Source organism: Trichomonas vaginalis, chromosome V (genome assembly GCF_026262505.1).
Source record: "Trichomonas vaginalis G3 chromosome V, whole genome shotgun sequence".
Taxonomy (NCBI): Eukaryota; Parabasalia; order Trichomonadida; family Trichomonadidae; genus Trichomonas; species Trichomonas vaginalis.
In genome coordinates, this window is record NC_067207.1 from 15322798 (window position 1) to 15335918 (window position 13121).

Genomic DNA, 13121 nt, shown 5'->3' on the forward strand with positions numbered 1-13121 from the left:
TGGTTTAAGTCTCTTAAGATTTTTATACAACTGTCAATGACACCAAGAGCAGAATGGTTTTGGTCGACAATGAAATATTGGTTTACATTTTTTGAACGCAGATATTTTTAATATCGTCTGATTTGAAAGAACTTTCACAGTCAGATGTCAGTTTTGTTGGATGGTATTTGTCAACGAATATTGTCAAAGCAGTTTTCACATCTAAAATTTTTTGGACTGTAATGGTATGGCTTCACAGTATCTGTGTTTTACCAACAAATATTACCAGTATGGTGGTCCATCTGTTCTAACTCTCGGAATTTTCCAAGATATCCATAAACCAAGCATTTGGTGTTGAACTAAAGATTTTACCATGAGTGCTTTCTTTGTTGCTTTAGAAACATACGGGTCCTTGTTTGGATTCGTCATTTTTTAACCATAAGAAATGGGTTTATTTGGCGCATTAGCAGGAGTTGCATCCAGATTTTTACCGCAGTTGGAACAATAGCCAGAGGTGCATTTGGAATTGGAAGGAAGATTTTGAGTACATTAGGTATACTTAAAGAGAAAGCACAACCTATTATACAAACTGTACAGAAAGGTGGGAGGTAGCACGAGATGCAACAAATCTTATTCCAAATCCTGAAACAAGAGGAAAAGTTCAAGGATGATGGACAATGTAGGAAGACAAGCAGGAAACTACTATAACAAAGCAAATGACTACTATAACCAAGCAGGGCACTATATGGACCAAGGTGAAAGATTCTTTAACAGAGGATATAACCATGCACACAATGGGTAAACAATAACCAACCTCAACCGCCTCAAACGTGGGGATTGTAAAGTTTTTACTGAGATGAAATGAACAATACCAGCATTGAGACAAATGGGTTCAAGATGGATTTGTCGACTTCCAGCAGTTACACAACGTGTTTGTCAAGTTCTTCCTATACCTCAGGAAGTTTTTAGACCGACTTAAAAAACAACAACTAACCAGTTGAAAACAAACAAACTAAAATTTTTTACTGAGATGAAATGACCGAAGAAGTTGAAACGGTAGATTTGACACCACAAAACAAAAAGTTCAGAACCATTGTCAAACCTGTCAAAGAACTTACAGATGAAGAGAAAATTCAATATAGAAAGTGCCAGGTCTGGAAATACAAACCTAACTATAAAGTCACTTTTCATAGAAATGGAACGGCTAGTACTCAAAAAGAAACAGACTCTCACAAATAAAATATATTGAAGTCTGAAGGAGCTTTCGAGACAACAGATGGAAAAGTTTACTTCACCGACCAACAGTTAATTATAGAACATCTCATTGACTTAGAGTCGAAATATTCTAAACTTTACAACAAACACAAAAAGTTGAAAGGAAAACAAAAACAAATGGCATATGATATTTACGAAGATGTTGACGACACAACCATACCTGCAAGTGAAGTAAAGTCAGGTGAACCGAAAAGTGACGAAAGACCGATAGAAGAAGGGGAGCCAAAAACTGAAGATAAACCAAAACCAAAGTTTAGTTTCCAAACTAAACCAAGTCAACCTTCATTAGCTGGTATGGGTTGGCGTCAAAGGCTTATGGTAGCTGGTGGTTATGTTAAGTAAAGGAAAAAACATATTTTAAAAAAAATATTTTTTTATTTTTATAGAAATGTACGCTGAGTTTGTTGGAGAAGACCGTTGGGAAACTTGTTTGTTAGATGAGAAATATGAAATTCACTGTTGTGAGTCATTTGAAGTCAGAAACAAAAAGACAAAAAGAGTTTTAAGCGAATGTGAGCGAAATAACGGATATGCTATGATGAGTATGAGTGGAAAAAAATATTTTAAACATATTGTCATTGCAACTCATTTTTACCGAACCCTAACAATTTACCTCTTGTAGACCACATAAACCGTATAAGAAACGACAATAGACTTGAAAACTTACGCTGGTCACTTGTTCTGAAAACAGTAAGAACATAGGCAAATTTGGAGATATTGTATTCGAATTTGTCGACGAACTAGAAGATGAAACAATTGAAATTACAGACTATGGTAAGCATACGTTTGAGTTTTACTACTATAGCGAAGAACAAGACTCTTTCTACTTTTATACCGGCGTAAGCTATAGGAAATTACAAGTATGTTTTACTAAGGAAGGCTATGCTTATGTAAACACTAGAGATACAGATGGAAAAAACGTTAAAATATTTCTTAACAAATTCAAGAAGCTATATGGCATACTATTTTAAAACAGTATATTTTTACATATATTAAATGTTTCAGGTTGAAAAACAAAGAACAAAAGTAGCAGATACAAAACCGTTAGACTATATCTTTACAAATGCCGGTAGAAATATTTCAGATGAAGAAATTTCATCCCGTACTTACAGGTTGACTATCCAATTCGTTGGCTTCAAAGTCCTTCAGATGCAAAGGCAATAGGATTAGAAGAGTTTGTTTTCAAAAAGAACGAACGCTTTTATGTTCGCAGTATATTTTCATGGGCAGTATATAGAGGTTCTGATGGTCTAATAGACAAATTTGATGAAATGAGAATCTTTACAGTTCGTTCAGACGAAAGTCTTGAGAAAACTCTAAATGACTTTCAAACTCAAATGAACAAATATTATTGGGAATTTCAAGAAAAATACGACTCTTTACTAAATGGAACATACTATCTGAAACTAGAATATGACAAGATGAACTCCACCGTTTCATTTCAAAAGATTGAAATTAACCCTCCAAGAGATACAGAGTTTTTATTTTGGAAAGTAGACAACGTTCTTGGCACAATTTCTTCGTTACTAAACAGAACGAACCATTGCCACCTGACGGTCCGTTAAATTTATACGTCCACCAGCAGATTTGACAGTTTATAGAAACGTGTTTGACCCTCAAAATGTTATGTGTCATGCAAGTTTCAGTTCAAGCAACAACAGTTTTCTTTGTATCGGTAAGGACTTTTATGACTTTGCTTCTAAATTCTACGAACCACCTAGTAACAGTTTCTCTGACTTTCAAGTTTGGTTCACAACAAATGGTGTGCAAACATATTATTCCATTGTACTATGACTTTTATCTCGAATTGTCTTTCATATACTACGAAAAGTGCTGAAAAAGTATTGAAAAATACTTTTAGGTGAAGAGGTGAGATGTCACCTTTTTCTCACCTGTTTTCTCACCCGTTGAATTTTCATGAATTTTGTGCTGAATTCGACAAAAATGAGTTTTTGTTGAAAAAAGAGGTGGAGCCAAAAGTGGCTCGACCTCAAAACAAGCATTTTGTGAAGAATATACCCCCGCGAAAACAGCGGGTTGCTTTTTATACAAAATTCAACAGGTGAATTTTCATGAATTTCCTTAAGATAGAAAAAAATATATTTTAGGCGACAGGTCACTCGGTCACTCGGTCACTCGGTCTCAACTAACATCTTTTTGAAAAAGTGTGACAACATGACATTTTGACAACAACACAGGAAATAGATTTCATCGTAAATGTTTTGTCAAGACTTCTTCGTTTATGTTTTGTTGAACTTCATCGTATATGTTTTTGTCGAGATTTTTATCGTTGTGGTCCGACGGTTAAGCCACAAACGAATGTCCGACGTCCACCAAAAAATATTTTTTATTTTTATTGTAAGAACAGAAATGTCAGTCGAAGCAAAAACGTTCACGAACAAATCTAATGGCGAAAACATTCACAAAAGGCACTTACAACGGTATTGAAGTCTTACGTAGAGACAAGGATGGTTATATAAATGCAACAAAATATGTGTCAGCAGTTTAGGAAGGACTTTAGAAGGTTGTTGGAAAATAAGTCCTGGGAAGAGTATTTTGAGGCATTTTGTGAAGAATATACCAACCCGCGGAAAACAGCGGGTTGCTTTTTATACAAAATTCATGCAGGAATTCCTGATGAAATCAAACAGGTTAGAGGAATGTATGTAGACCCAAGACTTGTAAAACTATATAGCAATGTGGGCTTCTCCAAAATATTGCATAGCAGTTGGAAAAATTATGGACTCCATAGACAAGAAAGTTCATGAGAAATTAGATGAAGAAGAACTTGAAGATACAGTAGAGAATGCAAAACTTTGTTCGAAGAAGAAGTTAGAAAAATGCATGAAAAACAAATAGAACATGAACGTGAGATATGTTCTGGTTATAGAGACTCGCCATACGAACTAGACAATGGGAACAAGAAGATTTAAAGAGAGAATTTAGAGAATATGAACTCGCTAAGATAGCATTAGAAGCTGCAGAAGAGAGGTTAAAAGCTTGGGGTTGTTTTGTACAAAATATTGTGAGTAAATGAACCATTTTTTTCGACAAAAATATATTTTAGGTGAAGAGTGAGATGTCACCGTTTTCTCTCACCTGTTTTCTCACCCGTTGGATTTTCATGAATTTCCTTAAGATAAAAAATATATTTTAGTTTTTTATAAAATATTTTTTTTTATTTTTATTGTAAGAACATGTTAGCAACAACTTCACCAAACTCGTTAGTCATGAACCCAACGTCAATGTTAGTAGAAATGAAAAGCTTCATTCCTTCTTCATATACTTTCGAAACAGAAATCCAGAAGATAAAGCAAGAACTTTTAACATGTAATTTAGACTGTTGTGCGAAAGATGAAGAAAATGAACAGTATCTTTATGAAATGCAGGACATTATTGACCATTTACCCAAATTGCCTGAAATTCAGCAGCAAAAACTAACTATTCCTGAATTCGATGAAATTGAAGTCAAAGCAACTGACTCAGTAGAAATAAAGAAGTTCATACGAAAGGTAAACTATGAGTTTCTAGGATTTCATTGCAACCATAAAGTTATGGACAAAGATTGCGACATGGTATATAAGAACATCTCTGACCTTTACAAAACCCGGGAGTTTAAGACATACGACAACTTTGTTTCGTTAGTTGCTGAATGTGTATGGCAGATAAGAGATAAAGATAGAAGATGTAAAATATGGAATGAACAAATAAAACCAACTGCTTCAGATTTAAAGAAAACCATTGACGCCTTAGTTGTTTTAGCAGGTAAGGTTTCAGAATATAACGCAAAAATGAACCCGCAATGTTCTAAATGTAAAGCGGCAATTAGGAAATATAACTACTCCGTCAAAGAGATAGAAAGAATGAGAAACGACTATGCAGACTTAAAGAAAGAAGCAGAAAAGCCAGCAGAAGATAAAATGGACATGTTAGAATTTCTGAACAAAAACTATCCAACAGCAGAAGATTTCCTTCTATCTGACGTCAAGAAGAAATATAAAGAAACTTTCGGCATTGTTAAAACATTCGATGTACTGACAGAAGAAATAGAAGCTACGAAATTGTTTAGGATTTCAAATATACATCGTACAATTCATGTAAAACGGTTATAAAATAACTAGGGTGAGAAAAGAGGTGAGAAAACGGGTGAGATGTCACCTCTTCACCTAAACATTATTTTTGCTGAATTCAGCAACAAAATTCTGAGTAAAATAATTTTTAGGGCTTGTGTCAAACCGTTGAGTTTTCACAAAATTTAAAAAATAACGTTTACGAAGAAGTCTTGACAAATTCAAGAGGTGAGAAAACAGGTGAGAAAACGGGTGAGATGTCACCTCTTCACCTAAATTATATTTTTGGTCCGGGAACAACTTTCTCTCAATTGGAGCTGTGGCATAATCTTTGCGTAAACGGTTCAGACCTTCTTCGAAGTCTTGGTCTCTCTTCGATTGAGATTGAGATTGGAATTGCTGGGGGTGGAGCTTGCTGGAACATCAAGGGTTGGGGAAGTAAGGCATAGGCTGAGGAAGGGTAGTTCGGGAAGCCTTGTAGTGGAAATTGGTAGTAACCTTGAGGTGGAAATTGGTAGTAATTTGGATTGAGATTGGAATTGCTGGAACTGAGGTGCAGGGGCTGGTGCTTTAGTTCCTCTGGTTTGAGATTGGACTCGGTTGGTGGGGACGTCGGACATTCGTCTGTGGCTTAACCGTCGGACCACAACGATAAAAATCTCTGCTCCTAGCAGTATGCTACTGACAGTAGCAGTACTTTTACTGACAGTAGCAGTACTTTTTCTGACAGTAGCAGTACTTTTTCTGACAGTAGCAGTACTTTTACTGACAGTACAGTACTTTTACTGACAGTAGCAGTACTTTTACTGACAGTAGCAGTACTTTATCGTCGAAAACCCTCTCAAATTTTCCTTTTTACTGACATTAGCAGTACTTTTACTGACAGTAGCAGTACTTTTTACTGACAGTAGCAGTACTTTTTCTGACAGTAGCAGTACTTTTACTGACAGTAGCAGTATTTACTGACAGTAGCCAGTACTGCTAGGAGCAGAGATTTTTATCGTCCAACTTTACAAATGTAAACTTATATCGTTCTATTTTCTTCACTAGGGTCTAACACCAAAGTAACCTATGTACATGAAATTTCACTGCATAAAAGGAAAAAAACCTGGGCGAATCGGGATTTGAACGAGGTCTTCGACGCCTTTAACGAGGTAGCCCATACCACTGAGCTATGAGCCGCTGCATATTTTTAAGTAAATATATATAATTTGTCATACCGTGAAGGATGACCAAACTTTAAAAAAATAAAGTTAGTTTTATTTTTATTTATTTTTTTATTTTGTATGTAAGAACAGAAATGACAAACATTGAGTTTGAAACAGTTAGAAAGATAGACAATAACACCAAATTGGTTAGAATTGGTGATTTAAACGTAAGATACTCAAAGAAATACAACAAAATATTCTTTGTCAGACATTATATCTCCATCTGGAAAGAAAACAACGACTGGGTTAAAATTGCTTCTACTCAGAAAATTTTGACAAGAATCCTGAGCTTATGATATCGGTAAGATTCTATGGAACTACAGCATATCTTATAGACAAAAGTCTTATACCAATAGTTTTTGTTATGGTTAGACCCAGTTTGTTGATATAACTTCATAACATATGGTTTATTGACTCAGAACGTTGCAGTGAAAGGCTTACTTTACATCGTTCAGAAACCGAAGGACTTCAATACAAGAGATATAAGATAGAAGAACATATAATATAACTCAAAGATATGACAGTACAGTCAATAGAGTTAAGGTTGTGTTCGTTAACGATATGAGAGCTGCAGAAACAGAACTACTTGAAAAGTTTGAGAAAATATATGGTGCTCCCACGAAAGGTAAAGAAACGTTTGAGTAGATGAGATAGATAAAGCTATAAAATTATTTGACGAAGTTGCTGAAAAATACATGTAAAGCGTTTATTTTTGGTCTTTGTGAAAGTCAGAAATAAAGTTAGTTTTATTTTATTTATTTTTTTATTTGTATGTAAAGACAGATATGTCACAACAGAGAACACAACAACAGTTATAGTCCATGAAGCTATAAATGAAGAATATGAGTACATACAGTTTAACAACAACTCCGTCTCATTCGTTCAGTCAAAGACGATATGTACCAAATGCAAAGTATTTTGACGGCTTGTTTTGCACCAGATACTAAGTTCCTAAAGACTGGTTTAGGAACCAAGCACACAAGAACTTTTGAGCGAAGCACAGCGAGACATACTTTTTTCTGAAAATCGTGAAGAACAGCGAGTGGGGAAAAAACCCCAGTCGCCAAAACTCTATGAAAATCGTGAAAAATTGCCAAATGGTTTGAGAGGATATTATGTTCATAGACTTCTCGTAAATAATGTGGCACAATGGCTTCAGCTCGCTATTCATGGTATGTTTGTAAACTTCTTGACGAACTTCACAGACAAGAACGTGAAGAGATGGAAAACAGCTTGAAGCAAAAGACAAAAGCATTCAGAAAAGAATACCACGTTCGGTACCAAAAGGAAAGGAAAAGAACTATAAGTATATGATTTATACTGAAGAGATGGAAAATGAAGAAGATAAAGATATGGTTATTTGCATTTAGTCAGAAGAAACAACAAAAGCTTTTACGACCTTGCTAAGATTTACAAATCTGACAGAAATTGTTCTATCGCGAAAACTTACCGATTTCAATGACACCGAATGAAGATGTGAAACAAATAGTTCAAGATACGTTACCTCAAACACACTATGATATGAAAGGTTGTACAATTCTTACCTTCAAAGAAGATTTGCCATTGTTAAAGGAAAAATAACAGAGTATTTTGACAACTTCAAACAAGTAGAGTAGATGAGCCATTTATTTTTCAAGCTTGACTTCAGATGGCTCAGGTACTCTATAAAGTATATTGCCTTGTCAAATCCTTCTGGCATTCCGAGTCCTTCCTTCCGACAAGAAAAGTTCTTCCTTCGACAGAAAAAAATTTTCCTTCCGACAGAAAAAATTTTCCAGTTGTCCGTCCGTAAACCATTCAAATTTTCGAAAATTGAGAACTTTTTGGTCGAATTCAGGAAAAGTTTTTCCTTCCAACGAAAAAAAATTTTTCCCGACAACTGGAAAAAATTTTCCCGACAACTGGAAAAGTTCTTCCTTCGACAGGACACAAACGAATGTCCGACGTACCACCAACCGACAGCCCAAAGCCAGAAGAACGACAGACCCAGCACCACAACAGACTTACTAAGACTAAACACTTACATTTTTCAAGCTTGACTTTTTACAATTTGAACTTTGTTCGCGTAGATATGAATTCTGAAAGAAGTATGAGGGTCTTGTATGACTTTGTACTTCTCCCATAGTTCATGTCTGTCAAACTTACCTGCCATGGACTCTTTCATAAGTTCCATGAAATCGTCTTCGGACAATCCGGGGAAAAGTATGATATCAGTAAGTATTCTCTTTACATCCTTACTTAAACTCTTTGCTGTCTGTACACAAATGACAACAGAGATGTTAAAGTGTCTGAGCTTCTTAAGAATTCGACACATGTCTTGTTCTCTGTTTTTAACAAAGGATGAGAAGCAAAGTCATCTAAGATAAGAAGACATCTATGAGGGTATGTCTTCCAATCGTAAGATTGCAATTTCTTCGAAATGTATTCTATCTTTTCTGTTTGTTTCTGAAGTGTTTCTTCTCTAATATTCTCTGCATTTCCTCATTTGGGTCTTTAAACTTAGAATTGACATACTCATTTATAGCATTGTACTTCAAAACTTTCTTTGGTACTTCTTTATCCAATCTAACAACTCAGTATCTTTTATACATACTAACTTAGACTTTTTTATAATATCTTTGAACGAATTTACGGTTTGGTCAAATTGACCAGAAGTACTACAAATGACAACTAACTCATAGAATGGGTTTTCTCATCTAGTTCTTGTTGTTGTGCAGCCATTTTAAGATAAGTGAAAGTCTTACCCGACCCAGGTGGTGCAATTAGACCTGTTATACCATTCTGAGCAAATAAGAACTTGTCATGTATGGGTTTTATCTGAGCATTTTTAACTTCCTCTTGTTCTTGTTTAAAACATTCTCAAATTTCTTGTCAATGTCAGCAAACTTTTTTTCTAACATATTTTTAGAAAAATTAAAATTTTTATCTTTTAGAAAATGTCTAGCGATTTCGCTATCTATATTCGAGACAAACTTTTTGACAGCAAAACATCTGTCGACCATAAAATCTTACATAGTGTAAACAAGAAAGGTGGAATTTGTTCTAAAGTTCTGTTTCTGGGAATATGACAAGAACCATAAAAATTACAAAGAGCAGTCTTAAAATTTGTCAATGACAGACTTGTTGACAGAGATGACGCCGATTGGAAAGATGAAGTCCAACAAAAGTTCTTAGAATGCAAAGAAGACACATGCGCTGTTCTTGAAGATGAAATAGAAACAGAATAGATGAGCTATTACAGGACAAAGAACTTTTACATAAATATGGTTGCGCCAAATTTGACATAACTCCACCAGAGAAGAAGAAGAAGAGAGAAAAGAAAGAAAAGAAAGTAGAAGAAGAGAAGAAAGAACCTGAACCAGAGAAAAAGAAATTTGACATGTAAAAATAAAATTTTATTTTAGAACATTTCTGGGTCAATGTCAATGTTCTCTTCCTCTTAGGAGCAAACACTGGCTTAGACTCTAAAATCTTTTTACCCAACTTACCTTGAACTTCAACTATCTTAGACTCATAATATTCATAGTCGTCTGCTTTCTTTGGTTCATAAGGTATAACAAGTTTGTATGCTTTGCCTTCTTTAAGTTTGAGAACCTTCTGTCAAAATTTTCTTTGACTGCTAACAAACCTTCTATGTCTAAGTCTTCAAATTTCGCACCATTTTTAGTCACAATAGCAAACTTAACTGGTTCGATGTTCCAAACTTTGCTGAATGAAGACTTTTCAAAATGGTAGAAGTAAACATTCAAATAAGCGAATGGGTCTAGTTCTTCTTTGACTTCTGTCATGTACTTATTTACTGAGATGAATTTTGCCATCTTTTCTATCGGATAAAAAAATATTTTTTAAATTTACTCAGAAAAATTTTCTTTGTATATACGCCGTTCTGAACATCTAAAAGATTTTTGACATTTGCCAAGAATGTTCGTTTAGAACGCGTCATATAACCATATTCTTGACAATATTGTTTATACGAATCGTACAATGACCTTTCATCTAATGACACAAAGTCAGTTTCATCTATGAACAGTTCATATACACTCTTGTTTGCTTCTAACAATGTTTGTCTTTCTTCGGTATGTGGAATTTGTCTTGGATTGAACTTAGAAATATCTAATGTCATGAAATATGAGAACAAGTGGTTGTAAAAGTCAGATGTCAAAGTTTCTGCTAAGTCGTCAAATATTCTGTATCTTGCATATGAGCTTCTGACGTTCTGACAACTACATATCTTCTGTCAGAACTTTCTAACTTCATCGGAACAGCATTGTTTGAAACCATGACGAAGTTTGCAACATTTTCACAAACTCTTTGGTCTTTATATTTTCTTTCAACAACTCCAACTTTGTCTGTTATAAGACTCTTCAAAGCATCTGAGTTCAAAACTTTTGTTGTATCTATACTTTGAAGTTCATTGCAAACTATAAGTTTCATATTCTCTATTGAGGAGTTAAACTTACCACAGATGTTTTCTAAGTTTGTCATATTCGGATTCGAATAACCTTCTAACAGTTTGCACAAAATATCTGTAAAGAATGTGTTCTTACCTGTTCCTTGTTTTCCAATTATAATGAGAGCAGTTTCATTCTTAGCACTTGGATGTTGTAAGATGTTTGCAAACCAACATAAGATATACTCATAGACTCTTTCGTTTCCATTGCATATAATTTCTTTGACATGGTCTAACCGCTTCTATAATATTTTCTTTCCATTCTACTTGTTCGTATTTATATCCAGTGAAGATAGAATAGAAGTTTGGAGAAGGTGTATAGAACTTTATACCTCGAACTGAAAAATCTTCTAACTTTGACAATAAGATTCCCAAGCATCTAACATCTTCATGCCAACTTGTACGACTTTTATTTTCTTAAGTTTCTGTCTACATTCTTGTTCTGAAACTATTGTTGCTCTTGTTTGTTAAAGACAAATCCCATTCTTTCATGACATAAATTCTGGGCAGAGTCAACATAAATGACTAAACGTTTCAAATTCTCGACTGCTTTGTTATAGTCTCGAAATGGACACATATTTCTGAATGCTTGGAAGTTCATAAAATCTGAAACATCTATTCTGTACATTTTTATAAGAATAAAAAAAATATTTTTATTCTTGAGCTATTTGTTGTTCTTGAGCTATTTGTTGTTGAAGTTGTTCTTGTAATACAATACTTTCACCAGTTGCATCTTCCAATTCGAAACTTTCTGCCGTCATTGACAAATACATAGGACATAAAAGTTTTACAGGAACAAAGTTTGCGTCAACTAAGGTTAAGTTTATGTTTGCTAAAGTGTTTGAGTTACTAAAAGCTGAAAACTCTGCATTCGAATGAACAATAGGCAAACCAGCAGAGAATGTGTTGTTTATACGCATGAGTATCTTTTTGGTCATAGTAGTTTCTGTCGACATTCGAATAAACACTTTGAACCTAAGTTTTGAAAACAATATAAAATAGGTGTACTTAAAGTCAATGGAACAGATAGACCTTGTATGACACCTTTTCCTGTTATAGGAAACTGTTGGTAGTAAAAACCAGATATAAGTTTGTATTATAGCTCATATCGTTTATAGTAAACTCGGTCGGACATCCAAACATAATGAAACCTGCTCTAGTTGCAGCACATGTTACATCCGTCCCTTAAAGTATTAAATAAGTCAACAAAACCTGTTGGTGGTATATCTGAGTAAGTATCTTCAAAGAAGTATTTTTTACCATTCACAACAAACAAAGTCTTCTGGTGTCAAAAGAGCAAAACAGGCTTTAGTCGTCATTGTGTTTAAGGTTAGTTTACAATATCGTCCTTGAGGACTTTGTAAGTTTGTGTTATAGAATTATATGACTCAGGGTTTTTAGTCGTAATAGTATAAACCACTATGTCTTCTGCCATTTACTTAGCAACTAAATTTTAATGAAATGTTGTGGTCGTCAAATATTTTTATAACGTCTGGGAAACTATATTTAAGTTCAACGTTTCACCTCCTTTCATAACGTATATCTTGTCAATGACATTATATGAAACACCACAGCAACTAATGTCGGGTTCTATTTCTTTGATGTTTATATCGTCTGCCTCTGTCAAAAGTTTCAATAGTTCTTTCAAAACTTCATGAGGTGCAATGACATATGAGTTCACCTTTACAGGGTTGTGTTCGACCAAGTTTAACATTATACCTAAAGCTTGACAAATCTTCTCCTGAGTTTTAAGTTTGTCTTTAAGTTGTTGGTAGTCATTTCGAATATCTGCAACAGAACTTAAGTCTCTGCTAACTTCAGGGTATTTGGTTGTTCTTTTACAGGAACTATTGTTATACCATCTTGGTCTTCGTATGGTTTCCCCACTTCAACATCTCTTTCTTTGACATTGACAACAACACTTTGACTGTTGTTTGATTGTTGGTGAATTTAACTTCACATCTGCCACCGCCATTAAACCTTTTGAAACACTTACGCTTCTATTTTTCGGAAATGACATTTTACTTAGAATAAAAAGATGGACGTATTTGAGTATCTCTTCGAATTGAAGCAAAACAAAGTTTAGTTCTTTACACAAACAATACAAGTTCATTGATAGAATAGTTCTTTACACAAACA

General features: G+C 34.4%; 2 protein-coding genes and 8 pseudogenes across 10 annotated transcripts, besides 1 other annotated feature; 6 read left to right on the forward strand and 4 right to left on the reverse strand.

Moving 5' to 3' along the window:
* Positions 1-13121: part of a mobile genetic element that runs on past both edges of the window.
* On the forward strand, positions 1372-1596 carry TVAGG3_0340750 (phage tail repeat-like family; the record flags this gene model as incomplete). The annotated part of the gene is made up of 1 exon (XM_051230747.1): positions 1372-1596. The coding sequence occupies one exon, from the start codon at positions 1372-1374 to the stop codon at positions 1594-1596; it is 225 nt and encodes a 74-aa protein (XP_051100477.1).
* TVAGG3_0340760 lies at positions 1793-2225 on the forward strand (annotated as a pseudogene). Its single transcript has one exon. A coding segment is annotated over exon 1 (433 nt).
* On the forward strand, positions 2251-3102 carry TVAGG3_0340770 (annotated as a pseudogene). The gene has a single exon. A coding segment is annotated over exon 1 (852 nt).
* On the forward strand, positions 4452-5366 carry TVAGG3_0340780 (organellar and viral DNA polymerase type B; the record flags this gene model as incomplete). Its single annotated transcript, XM_051230748.1, has 1 exon — positions 4452-5366. One exon carries the CDS (start codon positions 4452-4454, stop codon positions 5364-5366), a length of 915 nt encoding a protein of 304 aa, XP_051100478.1.
* Positions 5632-5944, reverse strand: TVAGG3_0340790 (annotated as a pseudogene). The gene has a single exon. A coding segment is annotated over exon 1 (313 nt).
* Positions 7754-8148, forward strand: TVAGG3_0340800 (annotated as a pseudogene). The gene has a single exon. A coding segment is annotated over exon 1 (395 nt).
* Positions 8562-9253, reverse strand: TVAGG3_0340810 (annotated as a pseudogene). Its single transcript has one exon. A coding segment is annotated over exon 1 (692 nt).
* TVAGG3_0340820 lies at positions 9658-9917 on the forward strand (annotated as a pseudogene). Its single transcript has one exon. A coding segment is annotated over exon 1 (260 nt).
* On the reverse strand, positions 9933-10350 carry TVAGG3_0340830 (annotated as a pseudogene). The gene has a single exon. A coding segment is annotated over exon 1 (418 nt).
* On the reverse strand, positions 10384-11610 carry TVAGG3_0340840 (annotated as a pseudogene). The gene has a single exon. A coding segment is annotated over exon 1 (1227 nt).